Source organism: Chelonus insularis, unplaced genomic scaffold (genome assembly GCF_013357705.1).
Source record: "Chelonus insularis isolate UGA/USDA-ARS -01 unplaced genomic scaffold, ASM1335770v1 contig_3_pilon, whole genome shotgun sequence".
Taxonomy (NCBI): Eukaryota; Metazoa; Arthropoda; class Insecta; order Hymenoptera; family Braconidae; genus Chelonus; species Chelonus insularis.
The window spans coordinates 252,908-274,622 of NW_023276556.1; the positions used below are offsets into that span (position 1 = coordinate 252,908).

At 31.1% G+C, this 21,715-nt stretch overlaps 1 protein-coding gene across 3 annotated transcripts in view; it reads left to right on the forward strand.

Annotated features, from left to right (window-relative positions):
* sli (slit guidance ligand) overlaps window positions 1–21,715 on the forward strand; it is a 174,866-nt gene that overhangs the window by 141,674 nt on the left and 11,477 nt on the right. For all 3 annotated transcript variants that reach the window (XM_035085855.1, XM_035085854.1, XM_035085853.1), the window contains 2 exons: window positions 21,006–21,077; window positions 21,151–21,294. In XM_035085855.1, coding sequence (XP_034941746.1) covers window positions 21,006–21,077; window positions 21,151–21,294 — 216 coding nt within the window. The remainder of the gene's footprint in view (window positions 1–21,005; window positions 21,078–21,150; window positions 21,295–21,715) is intronic.

A 21,715-nucleotide genomic window follows, 5' to 3' on the forward strand; every position in this document is an offset into this window, starting at 1 on the left:
CCTCCTCAACCCCTCGATGTAGTAACACAGCATCCCATCAAACTTTATATTCCTCGCCCCGTTGAACTTGCGATCATTCGTTGAACCCCTTTGCCTTTCTTTTCATCTTTCAAGTACCTCTATGTCCATACCCTCAACTTTCAAGCTTGTACAGAAAGAAAAGTCAAAGAGCAAAACTTTGAAATCAAACTTCACTTTCCCAAAATCGCGTCACTATCGTACGGTATTTTCAGCAAGTTGGTGAATTTTTCAGCTGAAAAAATAAAAAATAATTCACAATAACACCAAAAAAAGTATGTAGGATATTTCAGATTCAGTTGTTCTAAATATACTACTACTCATCATAATTTATGTTTTTCAATGAGTATAGTAAAAACTTTTTGACTGAATTTTCTATAAAGCATAATTTTCATTCTTTAATTAGTAATTTATTATTTATGAAAAAGAATGTAATAAAAAGATATTTTTAAGTATTAATAATTGATATAGAAAATTTTTCCATGTAAAAATTTAATGTCAATATTCAATCATTGTACATTAAGGGAATTCTAATAGAACCAGTAACCTAATTTATTAAATCAATAAAGCTCTTCGTAATTATTTTTAAAACTTTCTTCTCATTAAAATATCATATTTATAGCTCAAAAAAAACTTTAATGGATGAAATTTTTCTTTAATGATACTTAAAATCAATTGGAGCAATCTTATATAAGCACTGAGTTCTAAAAATAAATACCATAGCTTGGAGATTTTCTTTAAACATACATGTCATGTTTCTTATTTGTATTAATCTTTATTTTTCTTTCTGAAAAAGCTTCGTTGATAGCTCTATCTCCTAAAGCTTTTTATGATACTATTCTAAATAAATATATCCAATAACAACTATCTTTTCTATAAATACTGATGAAAGTTTCCTTTATTACTCAACAATATCAGATACATTCATCTCTGAAATATGCGAATATCTTATTATGCAGAAACGTATACATAATGAGAAGCCTACAACACTTCTGATTCTACTTTTACGATCCCACTCGTGTCCTCTAAACGCAAAAGAAATATTTGTGTGAAAAACACTGCACTATTCACGTTTAGAATTCACTTGGTCTCTAGACGTGTATCTGCCGTGTGCATCTGTGGCATATTTTGTTGGTGCAAAGTTAGCTGCGGTTATGTTCTCTTGCACTTGGGGACGTCTGCACGACCATGTATACCGTCGAGGCAGATACAGCCCCAAGCACACGAGTTTGTCCTCTCTCTCCAAGTATAAACACACTAAATCCGGGTGAGATGGATATCTTTCTGCTGCAACGACACGAATGCAACCGTGAACTTTAACACTCCTCCCTTCTTTTTATTTCCTCATCCCTAGGGTCTTGATAATCTTCTTCCTAGCCTGAAAATCCACTCCCGTAAGGATTTTATCTTTTTCTTCAACGCGGAGCTTCAGTTATCCACTTACACTGGAAATACACCAGGATATATCCGCATTTATTGCGGTATTAAATAAAAACTGTCCTGCTATCGAAAGAGCTATTGCACGTTTTCAATTTCCTTTAAAACGCCACAAACTTTTATGTTTCACCGACCACGGTAAACACTTTTAAGTTTTATTTCTTTTTATCTTTCATATATATTTAGTATCATTATAAAATCGATCATGATTAATGATAATGTTAACAGAAACAGCAACCGTATGCAGATGTTGATATACATATACATTAGAACACTCTTGACGCACTGGAGAGCAACTGCTTAGCATTCACTGATGCACCCTCACTGATTGGCTATTAATTATCCTCGCTTCGATACATCGGACAAGAGTAACGATTAACCAGGAGTATATCGCGCGTGTTTGCCTGACCATATACATGCTCTCTCACTCTCTAGATCGATCGTAGATCACACTCGCGGCAACTTCAGCTCATAAATCAGACTCTTCTTTCTGGTTAATTCGAGATCTTAAAAGGACCCTCCAATCGATCATCACCGACCACCTTAGTATATTACTTACCTTTTATCTTTTTTGACTTCCTATCACTTTAAAAACAAATTGTGAATCATCAACCTTTGAAGGTCTCATATTTAACAGAATCATTTTAACTTGGCTAGACAAACTACATTTGTGATTTTATAACAGCTAAAAATTTTTTTTAAATTTTAAGATAATGAGATTAAAGTTGTATCTTCAGAATTACACATGAATTAAAAAAAACTGCATTATATTTTTAACTTCCCATCGGGAAAGTAATTGTAAAAGATCCAATTTTTCGATTTAAAAATTATGATATATTTCCACATTTTGAGGTCTCTTGAGTCCAAATCTATCATTTTTAGAGTGATATATATTTTTGTGCATGTTCATAATTTTGTGAACTTTGTCTCACATATCTCAAGAGCAAAAAAAAAAATAGGTCTGAGCACACTTTGTCTTTGCTAACACGACGAACTTCCCATTAGTAATTGTTTATAACAAATTTAAATAGTTATCATCAATGTTTGTTGAAAACATCCAAATACATGTGATATACACGTTACTTATCCAATAAATACAATTTTTAATTGTTAATAACAAATTCGTATTGTTATAAACAATGCATGATTGTTAAGAGTCATATTTGGTTGTGAACAACAATGTCTAGTCAAAATCGACTTAATTTTCAAATGAAATTGTTATTGTTTGGCTTAAAAGTATTTTAAATAGCTAATCTTTTCATTTTTTTATTAGTTATTTTGTTATAAAAAAACGGCTCGATCGAATTTGTTCAAATTTCTTTCAGATCTTCTTTATAATAATATCTTTCGAATGAATTTTGGTTCAAGTTGATATCTTGATCCGTTCTTAAGATATCGAAAATGAAAAAAATGCTGACGTCCGTACATACATACACACGTACGTACGTACACTCACATCATTCTAAAAATATATCAGTATGCTTGCAAATATCTTGAAACGTGGAGATTTAATGAAAATTCAAATGTCACCAATCGACCCAATTACAATAACTTCCTAATGGGAAGTTAAATATTGCCTGCGGACCAATTTATATAACTCACAATACAATGTCATAATAAACATCTGATAAGATATTTTTTTGTATATTTATAAAAAAATCTCCAACAAATTGGTATTTTGAATACGGAAAAGGTGGAGTTGTCTTTAGTCTTTCAGAGACCAAGTAAAAAATTGGTAGTACCCTACATATATATGGGTAGACCAGCCGCATCCACTCTCTTTGTTAGTTAATTTATTTATAAAAAATATCAGTGCTCTTCAGGGATCTGAATGTGACCCGAAAGGTCCACACGACTAACCTCCAGAGGAAAAAATGATAAGATTTAGTTAGTTCACCATTTTTTCCAGTTTTTTGATCCTGTTAAAAAATGCTTAGACCGATTTTGCTGAAAACCTAATCAGTTTCAAGTTGCATCATTATGCGTTGAATACAATTAGTCCCACGTCGATATCATTTTTTGTTCTGGAGATAATCGAGGCGAAAAATAATTCTAAACGCTTGTAAGAATATAATCACACACACGGACGTTCACTGGAAAACTGTCGTATTCGAATTTGAGGGCCTTGAAACGTGAAGGTATGTTAAAATTCGGACCCATTACTATAACTTCCTACTGGGAAGTTATAATTAGAGAGGCGAGAGGAAGCTTTACTATTATTAACTTGAAAATCGTTTTTTTAAAAATAATTCTAACGATAAGTCTTGAATTATTTTTCAAAGTTATGAAAAAAATTGGAATAAATTTTCAAAATTTTTACTTAATTTCATTAGGAAAGCTTATTTATTTAAAATAACACATGAAATAAGTAGAAAATTTTGAAATTCAATGTGAAAAATTTATCATTTTTTATTCTCCTTCTGTAGAATATGTAAAAATTGACTTCAGCTATTCAATCAAAAGTTAATATAAAAATCCAAAATATATATGTACATATTTTTTATATCCATTTCGAAGTTTAGTCTGATCGAATTTAACATCCACTAAAACTCATCAAAGCAAAATTGTGCATCACCATCTCTTCAGCCATCTGTCTGGATATCTCGTCAACAAAACACATTTTCACTTCACAAAAATATATGGAAAAAGTGTGAAAATATTCAAGGCACGAAGTCGTCTCGATGTAATCCCAGAGGGTTGAATAGCTTGAAGCTTGTTTACATTTCTAAATAGATCGTTTATGTGGAATTTATTCGAAAAAATAAGTTATTTTGATAGGAAAAAAATCTATCATCAAGCTACTGTGCTTGAGTAAGTATTCAATTCGATTAAGATGAACGATTTCACGTCTCAGCGAGCTCCAGAAACTATCAATGATTAGATTTACTATTATCACCGTCATAAATGGCAAGCTCAGTTTATAACGTTGGGCTGTAGATATATAAATACGAACACCACACCCACGAACGATTTTTACTCGTAAGTATTACGATTACCGTTATATTATTTGTTCGCAATATCTCTCGGTCTCTCGCACACCAAGAGCAGTCACTTCATCTCGTTCTAAAATATGACATTATTTTCAGATACTGGGCGTAATGTTGTTAGTCAAGAATAATTCATTACATTTTTATTAAGTCCATATAAAAGATAATCAAATTTTGTTGAAAGTAGTATGGTAGATTAATTAAATTGTTAGCTTTATAAATTCATTTCTGTAATCTCATTGTGAAAGAAAATAAAAACGAATTTTTATTAAACCGCAAAAAAACTCAAAAATGTAAACAATCAATTTTTCTCGATGTAAATTATAGATTTAACCATTTACGCCTGTTGCTGATGTATAATAGTTTATGAACGTTATCAGTACCATCTACTATCGCAAGATTCAGTCGTGGATGAGTTAGCACGCGGTACACGTTCTTAAGACTCTGAGAGTAGAGAAGTATAGAAACTTAACATAAGATCGGTTCTGACATACAAGATAGATCATTATACGCAATTCAGACAACCATAAAACCGTTCGCACGGAATATTTATACTAATTAACGTCAAGACGATAATTTATCGAGCGATAAAAGACCCCAAGAATTATTATTAATCCTATGAACAATTCGAAAAATTTCGGAATGTATCTTACCTAGACCTGATACATAATTTATGAAAAAAAAATTTTACTACTGAGCCGCAGGCTCATTTAATCTCTCAGTTTTATATCTTTTATTATACTTATTATGTATACACAATATTTTAACAACACTTTATGTTTTTGTTTACTATTAATATAATCATGCGTTTATATAATATATGAAACTCATGATGCTCTTAGTGTTATTAAAATTGAAAATTTGCTGCCTACTGCATATAATCAGGCCTTGAGTTTATCTGAAACTCGACACGCGGATAAAAATAATAATTTATAAAATTGCCATACAATTTGCCAGGATTATATTTCCAGATGATACATAAGCTTCATATACATATAATACTCCAGTGTACTCTATCGATTGAAGCAATCGTTTTCATTTATCCTTGAAAGAAGCTGCGGAGAACTCAAGACAAGGTAATTCTGTGAATTGCTCCAGCGTCTGGACACAATCGGAACATCCTGTTCTAGAACGACGGGTGGTCGATTATCCTCAAGTTCCAGGAGTCCCGTCGGGAGACTATGCCCCACCAGACTGTCGAATGATTCAACTGAAATCTTGCTACCTACTGTAAGAGTCTTTTTTCCTACTCAGTTTACTCTGTGTATACTTTATCAAATATCCAATAGTTTTATAGTCAATATCACAAATATAATGTTTAATGTTTATTCAACCAATAATACAATGTGCGCATCAATGAGTCCCACAAACTCATGATGGAATCTATTGAGATAGAAAAGAGAGAGACAGAGAAATGAACATAGAATTTATAGCACCCAATACCATGCGCTTATAGAGAGCAGCAATAAATTTAGAGCATTCCAGCATTTGCCAAAAGCTGCAGTGTAATCAGTGTATTTACAATTGCGGTGATTAAACCTGGAAAGTTCATTTTCGGTTGAGAGCATGCAGAAGAACCATTGGCTTCATGTTCATTGGCCAATAACTATTTGCAGTACCTCATCGCCTCCTATTCCTATTGTTAATTTATCCGAATTTTTCTTCTTTATGTTTACTCTCAGCAGAACATATATCCAAATTATGCATCGAAAATTGAAAAAAAAATCCTTTATAGTTGGCAAACTGATTTACCTGACAATTTGTAGAAATATTTATTTGGCATTCAATATAGCGTAATAATAATATCAAATAAATACTCTGCTGCTTGAAATCACATAATAATTTCCAGTTATTCCGCATGTATAAATAATTTATTCATATAATAAATCCTGATTAAGAGAACCTCATTCATATTTGCTACGTGAACATAATTCTGTTGATTAGATCATTAAAATGGCCGAAACTATATCATATTGAATTTAAACACTCTTAATACAGTTGATGGATTGATTTTTTACTCAATTCTAGATGACGAATATAGTTTAGATAAATTTGGAATATTTTATGAAATTTATCAACATCCAATTTTGAAGCTTATATATTAGTTAATACGTTTATTATTAATTTAAATTCGAAATATATTAAATATGTTACATGAATTTTAAATTTAGATCAAGATTCCAACGGTGGTTCCAATATTTAGCAATAATGATCATATCTGATCATTAAACTCCGATACTAATCCAAATATCAGCTCATTCCATCAAGCAATTTCTCTAAATGAAGAAAATTTTCTTCTTAATTTTTCACAAGCTTAAAAACCACTTTTTAGTTTCGAATGAAGATTCATCAATATTTATCTAATCATTATATAGTGATGAAAAGTGGAAACTGCATCTTCCAGTTAATGTGAATTGAATAATTAATGTTAATGACCTCGTTTAACTACATGTTATTTACACGAGAGGTACAGACCAGTTTCAAATGAAAATAACAAAACTTAAAATATTTTCATGTGCTGTAAAAAAAATAAAAAGTACTTCTATCAGTCCTTTATACTATCCATGATTTTTTAATACATTAAATCCGTCTAAAAATTCAACAGTTACGAATATACGTTTAATTACTGTAATTGCCTAAAAGCAGGGAGAGACTAATGCAATGCCGTCATCTCGAGGGAACTTTGTAAGCGAGTACTTTCCTAATCGATATTGTCTATTGATGAGAGCATATGGTCGATGGTAGTCTTATCAAGAATACATGGAGTACTGTCAGTAAAACTAGCTTTTACTCAATCCCTCACACCTTTACATACTAATGAACTACTGAAAAAATATATGCATACGTGAATTGTTTAAAGGTCATCTTAAATTCTAGTTCACTTGCAGTAAACGTACGCAGTATTTTCTTGGCTGCAAGTACATGCTTGAGAATTTTACCGCAGTACCGGTTAGACAAGCTGGCCCTCGGCTACTTCATGATTCCCTTGGACTCACGGCAGGTGCAGGAACTCTTACACACAACTCGACCCTTCCAGCACATTCGAGGCTTTAAACGATCGGTTTCTCATTCTCCGATAATTCAAGAATACTCGTATAAAGACATTCAATCGTTCCTTTACAACGTTGACAACTTTATTTGAAAATTATAAAGACTCAATAGTCCTCTTTTATGACGACAGTTTGTCAATCTAATTTCACGAATCAATAATTATTAGATTATCTGAGAATTTTATTAAAATTCAAGTGGAATCTACTGTGCTGGTTGAAAATTTGACTCACTATAGTTCTTAGGTGAGAAACTCCTATCGAATAATGTGTAGAATAAGGTTGAAAAGTCTATAGAATGAAGTTTGCAATTGAGAAAACTAACTGACTGCATTGAAGATCGTAGTGTATGTGACACGAATGAACGTGTTTTTCTGCCAAGTAAAATCGAATCGTAGCCAATCCTACTTCACTTCCTCAGAGTTCTCTCACCGTTACGGACCAGCAGGTTCTTAGAGTCAAGCGCAAGTTTTAAAACACGTATAAACTTGCTTTTCAGTTGTACAAATATATATATAGATGATATGTATTGCAACATTAGATTGCACTCAAGTATTTCTCTCATTAAATTTTTAATCAAACTCAAGCTTAATTTTCTTATCTAGCTTCCATTTGATGTTGAAGTAAACGACCTTAGTAAAAGTATTTTAAAAAGATGACCTTTAATATATTTAATTATTATTATTATTAATTGAAACAACAAGAAATCTCTTATAATTAATATTTCAATAAATGTTACGCTGGATAAAAAAAAATTCAAGGCTTTCTCGAGATACTGAGAGATTATTTTTCGATATCGTAGTGCACATTAAAATCTAACGCGTCGACGGAAGTCAAATTGAATACTGCTCGTTAAGCATCGTCTCCTTTCACGTTCTCATTTCATCTTTTTTTTTTCTTCTCATCTTTTAAACTTTTTTTTTCACTCTCAAACTCATCCCTCTAAATTGCAGTAAATTCCTCACCAGGAAGTGCAAACGACTCGTTCGCGCTTCCAAGTGAAATTTAGCGCTCGACCGCTGCTGAATGTGGTTTGCCCGAGGCCCTTTTCAAAAGGGTAGATTAACGAAAATGTGTACACAAGGACCACCTATATAGCACATAAATAGAATATAGTTGGTATATGGAAGTGAATAGACAATACACATTAACGGAAATGCTATCTTTTCTTCAGTAGATAGTGGAAAATATTTGGCAATATTTTTTAAAGCCACGAAATTTCCTCAAATATTAAATCAAAAGTACTAAAGTGAATCTGGGTCAAAACTTACAAAGTTTATGTCTTTTCTGATGTTGTCATTTGAAATTTAATTAACGTGAACAAGTTTAACATTGTTTAAAAAGAAGTCAAAACGGAGACAAAAGGAAAGAGACGTTTGTCAGAAAGGCAGGCGACGGGTTGAAAAAGACGATGGAGTGGGAAAGAAGAAAGCCAAAGGCAAGGAAGAAAAGAGAAATCGTTAATAAACCTTAGTTATGCCTTCGAAGCAGAAAGAACCGCTCAACCGTCTAATCTCCTTTATCCACATTCATTACTTATGCAGCGGTTCTCAATGTTCCATTTATTTTTTAAGATGATAACGAATAAAAATGAATTTACGATTATGATCACTTGTAGAGCAAATCGCAGATCTCTTTGACTTACTTAAAAGCTTTTTACTTCGATATAATAACCAAGTGATGTTTTTTAAAAAACATCAAAAAATATAAAAATTCTTGAGAAATGGAAATAAAGCCTTTAAATATTTTTATCTGAAAACTTTCTTGATTACTTTGAAAGACTTTAGATGACTTAAAACTCAGGATACTTTAAAGACGGTAGTACTTGTAAATGCAGTTTGTCTCTAGTAACCCATGGATAATCTCTAGAAAGAGCAAGAAATCGCAATGACACAACGTACTTCACTTTCAACACTGACTAAACCATGATTCCCTCTCACAGTTTTGTGCTTTCTCGTTCCAACACATGTATATCTCATACTTTTCTTGTACTTCCATCCGACTCTCCTTCATATTAGTATCTGCCAGACACGTTCCATTACCGCTTAGATAGACGTTCAAGCTCCGAAGAATCTTAATACCATGTAGTCCTTAGCTTAACGAAAATGTTCTAGATCACATTCCATCATTTTTTCCAAATTTTTCGTCACTATATCACGAAGAATATTCATATTTACTTGACTTTTATACAACATAATCCACAAAGTTTGTTGAGCAACTTTCAACAAACTTCATTGCATTTGGAATTATTTTCTAAGAAAAAGTTAATTTAAGTAAAAAACTTGATTACCATAACAATAAGTAGCAATGTATTCTGAAAGAAAAGTTTCATCACAATCAACCAAGATGTTTATTTTCAAAGTTTTTTTAAAAAATAATCTTTAAAAAATATTTTAATTTGTCTCATTGAAAGATGTACAATGAACAAACAGTTTAAGTTGGACTGCAATACTTTATTTCATAGAATGCGTGTGAATTTAAAAAAAAAAGAACAAAAATTTTCATCAATAATATATAACTTGTGATAATATTGAAATACTAGTCTTCAAGGAGAAAAAAAACTGGCTAAGGTTAGCTAAACTAGCTCATATTTATTAAGATTGGATTATTATTCTACATGGCAATTAATATTGGTCTAATAGTAGAAAATGACTGGATGATAATATCAATCCAGGAATGTCTTACATGAAGAATAGGAATAAATCAATTAATTTAAAGTTTTATGCTACTACTGTCTAGTTAATAACTGATTAGTTAATAACCGCGCATTGATGAGTTATAATTTCTACTAGAGAAGATTCTACGATAAGTAATTGACAAGATTTGTTAACTGACATAAAATCTGTTCCTTCATCATGCCGGAAATATTTTTGCGACACAAACATAGTGACAGAAACACCAAAGTCAATGACATTGAGAAGAAGTACCTGGTAATTTTTTATCTTCTTCTTTTCAATTTCTCTTTACTTGTGATAAAGAGCAGATGAAAAAATTTGATACTTGAGACTGATAATATCATCAAAATTAATGAGGTACAGACATTTGTATATATTTTTAGTGATGCTCCCTCTACTGAGACGGACAAAGAAGAGGTGTGGATCGAGTCCCATAACGCATCTTCAATCTCCCGCATGAGTTTGTTAGTGAACAGAAACGAGACGACTGAGGTTGACTCGAGGTAGACTCTCTGAAACCTCGTAGTGTTCAAGAGCTGTCTCAGCTTTAGCTCGTATTCCGTCTTCCAAGCTAAGGCGTGACAAGTGACTTTGAGAAGTTGCACCCGTCTGACGGGCCTGTCATCTTGGATGACTTGAGCGCTATATAACCAGCCGGTACCTATCAAAATATAACATTAGCGTATTGCGCATACTCGCCTCAGGTAAGACCCAAATTGATGAGAATGGATCTTCATGGAGTAATTTCCACTTCCATGGCCAAGATTAATATTTTTGATTACCAATGAGAACAAGAAATTGTGATTAATATAATTTTTTATTTTCCATTAATAATTTATTCATATTTGTTTTCTTTTTTAATTACTGAAAAACATGAATCTCAATCATTTTCATTGCTATCTTAAGTGGACAAATTGACTTTCATTTGTCTTCAAAAAATTTCAATGTTATTCGGGTAAGTAGAATCAAATCAGGAGCTATAAATTATGCTTATACGCTAAATATACAATAAATCAAAACTGAACAATGTAATATTTGAATCTTTCTTTTGCCCTGATTTTTTTATAGAATAAAAATTGAACAAAATTCTGATGGAAGACAAAAAAAAATAATTTGAGTTCACTTAACATAGGAGAGAATTAAAATAAACAATGTTTAATCAAAAAATAATTTGGAACTTTAATTGAAATATTATTAATTAAAAATTTCTTCCTCTAACCAGAAAATAGTTTTTTATTGAAATTTAAATACGCCAAAATCATAAAATTTTTTTGGAATCTCATTTGATACATAAATTTACTTTTGGTTAATAAACTATAAAAATGAAACCCACTTTCATACAATTATTATGTTATTTAGAAAAAAAAATTTTTTTTACATATAAATATTTTAAAGATAATCACTAAATAATATAAATGTATTGACGACTTTGAGAAGTATTTCTGACATTAAAAATTTTTTTTCAACAACTATTATTGTTATCTCTGATAATAAAAATAAGGTAAGCCATATTTTGAACAACATTGATAAAAAGAAAATTCAATTAGGAAGTAAATATGTGTTTTACTGTCAATCCTGTGAGTTGTGAGACGACTTTAGACTCTCCATTTTCTCTTTATGTTCAGCAAAACAAGGTACCTCGTTTGCGGACACATAAAGTATCATCGATCGAGGTGAAAGAGTCCAATACCCGTGAGATGTATCGACACCAACGAAGCGTTCTTTATGTTGCACTTTGTCTCGACCAAACGAGTATACACACGAGATACCTAAACCAATGTCTTGAGTTATGAAATATTTTTAGCGACCTACTTTGTTGAGAAATTTTTCATTATTTACATGAATATAAAACCAAAAAAACAGAAATAATTTTAGTGTAAGAACGATAAATAAAAGCTGTTGTAGAGAAACAATTGCCATAATGCTTTATAATAGAATTATATTATAATATCCAGACAAATAGAGTGTATAATTTTAGCACGCATAATACAATCACGCACATGCATATTGAATTCTTTGTGCAAAAAGTAATGAGAGAGAATGAAAAAAAATTAAAGGTGGAATATAAGCTAACGTCAATTTGTGGGATCAAGTTAACGTAGATTTCACCATTTGATATTTCTTCTTTACTCTCAACACGGTCGATTCATACATTTAGATAGCAAATTACACGACTTACATCTCACCATTACAATTGATTTATTTATATACGATAAGAAATTCAAGAAAAAAGATATTGCATATAGTACAATTTCAAAATATACTAACTTTTATTACTCAATAAAATGTTTCATTTTCTGGAGAAATCGTTTTTTCATTAAAAACAAACACTTTAATGAATAAATTATTTTATTAAATAGTTTTAATGAGAGTTTTAACTTGGTTTGCTTATTTTCTGAATTGATTTTGCATTAATTGTTATTATTTAATAGAAAATTTTTATTAATGTCAAAACATTTTTTTTTATATATTCTTTTAAAAAACAAGTTTTAATTAATTCATCTTTAATATTGCAGAATGAAGATTATCTTCATAAAAAGAATGGTTTTATCGATTGTGAATTTTCAATTTGATCTGTATCATAGTTGGTATTTTAATCTTGGGAAATTAAAATGCATAAAACTCACTACTTCTCTATAGAATTTTAACCGTATTTTCTTTGGATAATAAAACAAAATAGGTACGTTAAATTTACAAAAAAACAATAATTTTTGAAATTTTTATTAGACGAAGAGCTACTTTAAAAATATATAAAATAATAAAATAACTTGTAAATATCAATGGTTTTAAGTGCAATTAATTTTCATATTTTATTCGATTCATATGAATAATAAGTATGCTCGGTACAAAGTTACATTACATCAGAATTATTTTCATTAAATATAAAAATATTTATAAGAATAAAAAACATTTTCAAATAATTCATATTTTGAAATAATATAAGTATCAATTTTGAATAATAATATATTCATATTGCCAGTTTGATTTACATTTATTTGTTTACTTATTATCAAATTTTTGAAATAAAATTGATTACATATCTTTTAAATAATTGTACAAGCATTTTTACTTATAACTTATCTCGATTCACGCAACTCTATTCATGACCATACATGTAAGGTTCAATTTTTATCTATTCACTTTTTTTTACTAATAGAATCAGAAACATTTTTTTTAACTTTAACCCTCAGACTATTATTCAAAATAATAGCTTTAATATTCGTGTGACAGTTGAGCCATTCTTTTTCGTTTACTCGATCGATCATATCGTCTCTGTCTCCAATAAAACTATCATTAGAATTAATAATTTATTTAACCAATTGTTTGTGACCAATTTGTTTATGTCTACGAGAATTAATTACCACCAGACTTTGGAAATTCTCGGATAATTAACGAGCAACGCGTGTACTTAAAAAAAAGCATGAAAATAAAGATAGACACTAGTAATCTTATTTTGAGGGAATAAATATGGTTGGTTGAAGTCATTAATTAAAAGCTTCAAAGTCAATGAAACAAAGGATAAATAATAAGACACAAAATCAGTAGATAGATGTGCGAGCTATTAACGTGACATAACATTATAACTAGCAACTCTTATTCCCATGTACGTGTATCTTACTCAAGTTTCCGCAGAGATATTCCGTGATTCTCTCTGTGAAATCTGTCTTATGTGCTTTTACCGCTATATTTAAAGCTCGACGCCCTCGTCTTTCAGACGCGCCAGAAAAAGACGTTCACGTTTCACACGTGCACCGACATTGCTTTAAAACGAAAAGCCGTGAAAATTTGCAGCTTCTCGGTCAAAGCAAATAAACTATACTTTGTAAAGTAATGTGACATGTTTCCACGTTCTGCCCACAATAACGGAAATAATGCTTATTACTATTCAAAACAACCATCCCAAAAATTATGTTTTCAGTCTTTTTTCAACTAAATTTACTGTTACAAAAAAAAGAATTTTATTTTTAAAAATATCTATACATTTCAATATTTTAAAACTGTTATGAATTCTAATAATATCAAGCAATATTACTTTTATTCAAACGAGTTAAATTTTTTCACTGACCATTACAGTAGTCCAGTTGATCGAGTTTTTGGTTCACTACTGCTGCATCGAGGCTGAAAATTTTGTTGAGCTATCAGACTGCAATACATGCATCGATAGAAGCTTTTAAGTTTTTTTATAGTTTAAAAACCGATGTTTACGCACATGTTTTAGACCTGAACCGCAAATATTATATTTTTTCAGACCACTTTTCTCATCGACTGATCCATCATATATTATATGGACGTATAAACTGCTGAGACTTTAGGAATCGTGTCGATGGTGCACCTGTAGTAATCGAGGAACGTAATAACAGTAGTGAGATTTAATGACACATTAGACTGTTATGTCAAAACCCAAGCAGATTTTGAACATGACGACTTTTGAGAAAATTCAGTGATTAAATGAACAATAATTACGTCAAGTAATAAATTATAATATTCTCTTGTCTTTCATTTTCTACTTTCATAACGTATTAATATCAATCGAATAAAGTATCTCATTAAGCGAAAGCAGAAGATGTTGAGAATTAATGTGGTATGGCTCTCAACTACTATACCTAACATTTTGAAACTAAGAGTGGCTTTTCAGCCGACTCACGTAGAAGGCCTAGGTTGTTGGAGACTTGGATGTCATGGATAATATTAAATTGAACGTAAACACGCGAACGTGGACGTATTAAGATTATGAATCCATTAGCAGTAAGATGGCTAGATGGGGTCTAAAGCACATCCCTCCTCTGTTGAGCTGCTTCGATCAACAACATTAAACTTTTTGTGCCACTTCTTTTTACTTTTAAGTCGATTAATCTCGATGCCACCTGAGCACTGATTTAACGGCCAATATCTCAGGTATAAACAACGTACAATAAAAGAGGAAAATAATATACAGCTGCGAGAATATAGATACTCACAAACTGTTCAGTGAATATAAGCTTGAAACTTTCTCATTATTACCAGTTATGCTTGCAATTATAATCCAGCAATTAAATTATACGACGAATGAGAATGTCAAGAAAAAGAGGAAAATAATTGTAAGATAAATATAAAGCCATTAAATCTGACACAATGTTAATTAAATACTTAAAAATTTATTTAGTTATTCAAAGCATTATAATTAATTATGACTCTTAATTTCATAAAAAATTTAGGAATGATATTTTATTGAGTATTGATTTATTGATTAAATTCCATTTTAAACGGTCGGTTTAATTTGCTGAATTCATCATCTTAGAAACTTGTATAATGAATTCTATGAATCTAATAAAATAGGTTCTATCAATAAAACTTGGTACAGTTATTTAGCTGAAAAAATAATTATCTTTTACTACTATTACACTAATTTTAGTCCTCTCTCTTCACTACCATTCTTAGTGTGATGAACACACTTTATTTTAATATGAGGCTTATTAGTTGTAAATGAATCTTTACTCTAAATTTGTGTTTTTTACTTTTATTCAACTCACACCGTTTACATAGATGATGACTATCCGCCATATATAAAAAATACTAATACTACTAAAAGATTACATGTATATAAAGATGCGCTCTGTCGTCACACTTAGAATGACTTTCTCACCACAAAGACGACATCAAACCTCCTTTAAGTACGATTACTTTCAGCAGAATCACGCAAGTGACACGAAGGGTTGAGACATAAAAAAATATCCAATACACTTGTTTTATGTTTTTAGAGTTTTTTGTAAGTACGACAACAATTTTACGTAAGTTCTACATTAAATGAGGATTAAATGATTGCCACAGAAAGAGCAGTAAACCTCTGCAAAGCAAGCAGATGTGTTTGTTCCCTGATGATAAAGCTACGGAGGCCAAGTCCCGCGACTGTGCTTTGGATAATAGCCGTATAAAAACCGCCAGCATGGTTTACGATACGAGTTAAAGTCAAGGCAAGAGGTGTTGCGAGTACCACCAGTATCTATACTAGTGAAGAAGTAAAGCAGAAAGAGAAAAGAGTGCATTTACAGTTGAGACTTGAGTACTTGAAAGACCTGCACGATTACCTTTCTTCCTGTGTTTTCTCATTTTCTCTTCATCTCTTTTGCACTTGTCCGAGTGTTGGGAATTTGTGCCAGATAAGAAAGAACCCAGTGCGACAATTGCGCAATTATACTCGCATAAATTTATTTTTACTTCCACGAGAAACAATTTCTCTTGTGTTATGCTTTTTTTATCCCATAACGAACAACATTCTTTCAACATCATTCAACTTAATACCATCTTAAATTATTTTTTACTCTCTAACATAATCAATAATAATATCTGTTTATTCCTTAAATTAACTCAAAATCAACATTTGCTTTCATTTCAGTTAAAATGTTATTTGTTCATAAAATTAAGTAACTAATTGAATCTTAAACACCTGTTCTCTCAGTGATTAGTGTTTTATAACATTATTTTCATCTCACATTTATTACTTTGCATTCTTATCTATTTATTCGAGTAACGAATCAACACAGTCATTTGACTTTATCACCTTGTCGCATTTTATAATGCCATATATACAACGAGCTCGCGAAATGCACTTAAATCCATCGCGTCTCTTCCAGCCATAACCATTTCGACATTTTCTCTTTTACTTCTTTTTTGCTTTATCAAGTCTGTAAAGAGTAATGAAATCTATCACGGATAATTTAATTTTATTTTTCACACGTGCTAAATTCTTTTATAAAATCCAAAAGTGTATCATCGTAAAAATTTAAGACGTATAGAACCCGAAAAAGATTTAATCAATCATTGGGTTAGTTGAAATAAGTTATTTGATTACTGTTGTAAAGTATTTTGGTATTTTAAAATATAACTTTAGTGACCCAGAATCGACTGATAAAGTACAGGCCTCCAGAAAGATTCTTTCAGTTTAATTTGATTTAGAACGATTAACTAACAATGTTATATTTTTAAGAGAAACAATGAACGTTAGCAATATTATTTCATTATCTTGTTATTTAGTAACCAATAACTTTGTTCAATAATCCAAATTTGACGTATACTTTTGGTCGAGGCTGGGTTAGTCTTGCTTTTAACTAGAGTAATTGTTCTTAATTTAAAATCAATAATTCAGAAATACTTATCGGCAACACTAAAACTAAATTTGTAAGTTATTCAATAATTAAGTATAAGGAACATTAAATACAAAGACGTGAATTTTGTAGATGAAAAAACAAGAGTATTTGTTTTTAAATTGTGAATAAAATTATCAGTTACCCTTTCAATCATCAAAATAGTAGGTCTTAAACATTAATTATTTTCAAATTATTGCCATAAATTTACGATCCATCAAAAAATGAATATATAAAAAAAATTTAATTATTCGAATGGCAAATTTGCAATACTAAATTCATGATTATAATTTGTAAATTAGTAGCAAGTTATAGCTTTTTTAAATATCCATTTGAATAACCACACGCTTTTATGGTATAAAATCAAGCTTTAAATCTAAATTACGGTCTCGACACGACATCTTTTCAAAGTCTTAACTGATTACCGTAAACACGAAGTTGGTTAATTAACGTTTAATCCTTCATTCATTTTCCCGACTTTTTTCTCGCAATCTTTCAAACGAAGAAAAGTTACTTTTCGTCTATTTACAAACGTAAATGAATAAGAATCTTTTGTCTACGTTAGTTAGTTTCTTCTGTTCATTGAAACAAAATTGTAGTGAATGTTACAGTAGTGCTACGATGAAGTTGGATGCGCTGCAATTACAACTTTTTTCTCTTAGCACCAGAGGAGGCTGCTACACACCCTCCGCTTTTCCTTTATTTTGCGCGTAATTAATGAAAGCCCATCCAGTACAGCGGTCGACGAGAATACGGTTGGGACTTCCACAAGAATATCCGGTAGAGAAAAAAGAAAATAGACAGAGTCAACTCCCTTACGATCCGCTTCGTTACCAGGCTCCGCGCCGTTAAATCGCATGTTTATTAAAACGACGCATAAATTTGTGTTGAGCTGATACCAATACACTTCCAATGTTCATTCCGGGTATTTTTCTAGTGACTTGGCGTAATCCTCCTCCTTCACCTGGTGTACTTTAAAGACATCATATAAAGTATACCTTAGTTGTCTGGTGCACGAGCAAGCGACAACTGGCTTCGTTACGATAGAGTGTCCAAACTACTTGCGTACACTCTGCCTATGATTAGAGACTTGGTAACGGCGTAGGTGGATACGCTAACGTGAGTGTCATGCTTTCTCTTCGCTCCGTACACTTGCAGTACACTTGAATTGCATCTGCGAAGGGTGAACACACATAAGAGAGACACAACCGTTAAGCTGGCGTCTTGACGCTCTTGGTGTGTGCATGCCATTTACCCACGTACGATGGTATACCCTATCTAAGAAGTTTACGTGGGCTTTTTCATAGTATACGTGGCTCTCATACGTTTGTTGTTACACCATAGAATATATTTACTGCTAAGACTTTTCACTTCACCGCTAGAATTCACGCTGAATCATCTTTAACCTTCAGACATATTATTTCCTTCGTACATGTCCCGGAAACGATTGAAATTTCTATTCTACCATGTTTCCCATTTTTCTTGGCAGATTAGACTCTACAATCTCTAATAATTCTTCATAAGTTTTTAATAAATACACATTTGCAGTTGAAAAGGATCAAAACACTAGATTCATTTGTTGTTTGATTTTAAAGCGATATCAGAGTTGTAGCTGAGATCACGGTCAACCACCCGATGATGAGGGTAAGAATGAATATCCGGCTGGTTTTGACGTGACCTCCTCAAGGTAGAGAAGCCTGAGTAGTCTGCAAACTTTGATTACATCTGCCGGCGCTGATACCATCCTCATTCCTTCCCTTCGCTTGGTATGGTTACGAACCAAGCATTTATAGCTATAGTATCTTGATTCCCCTTTCGACAATAGCACATGACAATATCATGATATTATGACGCTCTACGTATTGAATTCGCTAGACATAAACACACGTACTTATATTTCCATCAATCGAATGTCTGCAGTATCTTCACAAAACTGTAAAAATTCATTTTCTAATATTTTATCTAATTTTTCACCTCTTCAAGTTCACGCCCACATGAATGTCTGTAAGGCTTTTAGTTTATGTCTAGTACCAATAAAAATAACAATGAAAAACAACCTGGTGAAGCTGTTTGTTATGCTTATAGTGATGATGACATATCATAACGAATATTAAAATAATTCTGATTATTATCGGTGTATTTCGGCACCTGTGATACGCTTGACTTATCATGGTCTCCTTCCAAGAAGCTTATGTAGAGTTATTTTAATTAAGCGTAGCCTAGAAGCATCGTTGGGGCGAAAAGCCATGACGTTGTTCTCAGAAGCACAAATCCGTCGTTCTTCCCACTCTATTCCTCACTGAGAGTGAAATACGAAAACAGTCAAGAGCTTCGTATGTTTTATACTCAGCTTAGATACAATATTATCATGTCTGTGAAAAAATTTATTTTGTTTTCCTTTATTCTACATCGCTCAATAAATTTTATTTTTACACAAAATTCACTAGCTTTAGAGAAGTTGAACTAAGCTCAATAGAAAACAAGTTTGATCGACATATCAAGCAATAAAGTAGCTACTATTTTAGCACGTCAACAAAAGCAAAACGTGCTTTGCATTATTAAAAACTAAGATCAAGAGACAAGTTTGATGATGGGTAGGCACGTTTTTGTCATCAACCTAGTGTCAAGAGACCACAGTAATTTGTTGTATCCCTCTGAATTTCCTATCTCACAGTAAAAATCCATCGGAAAGTCAAATCTTGTTACTTCCTTCCTACTAATTTTAACCCTTCTTTCGTTCGCGTTGAAATGAAAAATAGAAAAAAAAGAAACCGTTTAATAAGACCTTAATAACTTCTTTTCCACCGAGAATACCGGACGTCAGTACTCAAGACGACGGCTGCATCTGACGTCGACTCACTTTCGCCATCATTGCTTCCTTATCGTCTATTTTTTTTTCTTCTTACATTTCCATCGTCGAATCTTATCTTCCCCTTGCACCACTCATTCCACAGTTTTTTTTATTTACATTGAGCAGAACAAATTCACACTTTGACTTCAATAACAAGCTTACAACTAACATCTTATTTTAAATTGATTGTCATACTGACTTGGCAGAAAAAAGAAATTCCAAGTTATATATTTCGTTTATTATACTCAACATTGAGGTATTATTGTTGTATAAAAGTCATATATTTCAACTTGATTGTATTTAATTTAGAAAAAGGTTAATTCGAAATTCAAAATAATGATTGAAATTGTAATTATTCAACAACATCATCATAAAATAATTCCAAATATAAACTGAAAATGGATAAATAAATTTAATGGAGTTATACATTAAACTAATATCTAATTATCAAATGATTAAATTATTCAGCTATATTTTCTAAAAAAAATTCATTAAAATAACCTGATAATTAACTCACAAATTTAATAATAGCTCTAAAAAAATGATAATTATTATTTCATACGGTATTCTATCGATTACTTATTTATGTTCAACACGAGTAATATTCAAGTTTAAAAAAATATGTAAATGACTGAATTTAACAATTCAAATAATTATAATGAATTGTAATATCCTGGTAACACTACGAAATTATTTTAAATTCAAGCAAAAAATAAATAAACGTTTTTAATAAAATTATTTATGATACTGTTACTAGAAACGTAGTTGTAGTTGTTTCATTAAAATAATTGCATTAATTGCATTGCATACTTGAATACTTTGTTACATGATATTGCAATGCTTATCGTCTTTCTTTCTTTCTGTTTCAGAGAACTACAAGGGAATAATATTTCAGTAATTTTCAAGACAGACTTTGAAGACATGGCAGCACTCCATGTACTGTAAGTATTGCAGAAGTTCACTTCTTTAATGAAAAAAAAACGGCTTTTCTAATAAATTCATATAAAATTACAGACATTTATCAAACAATCAAATACACACCATTGAAAGGGGAGCTTTTAAAGATCTAGTTGCAGTAGAAAAGCTACGCCTAAATAACAATCAAATTCGCTATCTGCCAGACACCCTCTTCAGTAACATGATGAATTTACGAAGGCTGTAAGTTTTTAATTTAATTATGTATGATTTCAAAATGAGATTACATGAGTGTGGTATCGATTGGTGGTATGAAATATTATTGTAGGTAGACAATGGCTAGAAAATACTATTTGCTGGCAAGTAGAAATATTAGTCAGTCTTTAGAAAGTGTAACAATGTCTGTACGACATCGATTCTAGCACATAAGAATTATTTATGATTTCTCATACTAGAATTATCACTATGGAACTCAAAGGCTATACTTTTATAATTATCATTAGTTAGTTCAACATTTTATCCTGTCTGGTCTTACATAATAATATTGATTATGACTTTCTTCATAGTTATAAAATTTAATATATTGATGAATAATTAGATAAGCATATATTAATTATAAAATTTTATAAAAGAACTCGTAGTTTTATATTGGGAAAATACATCA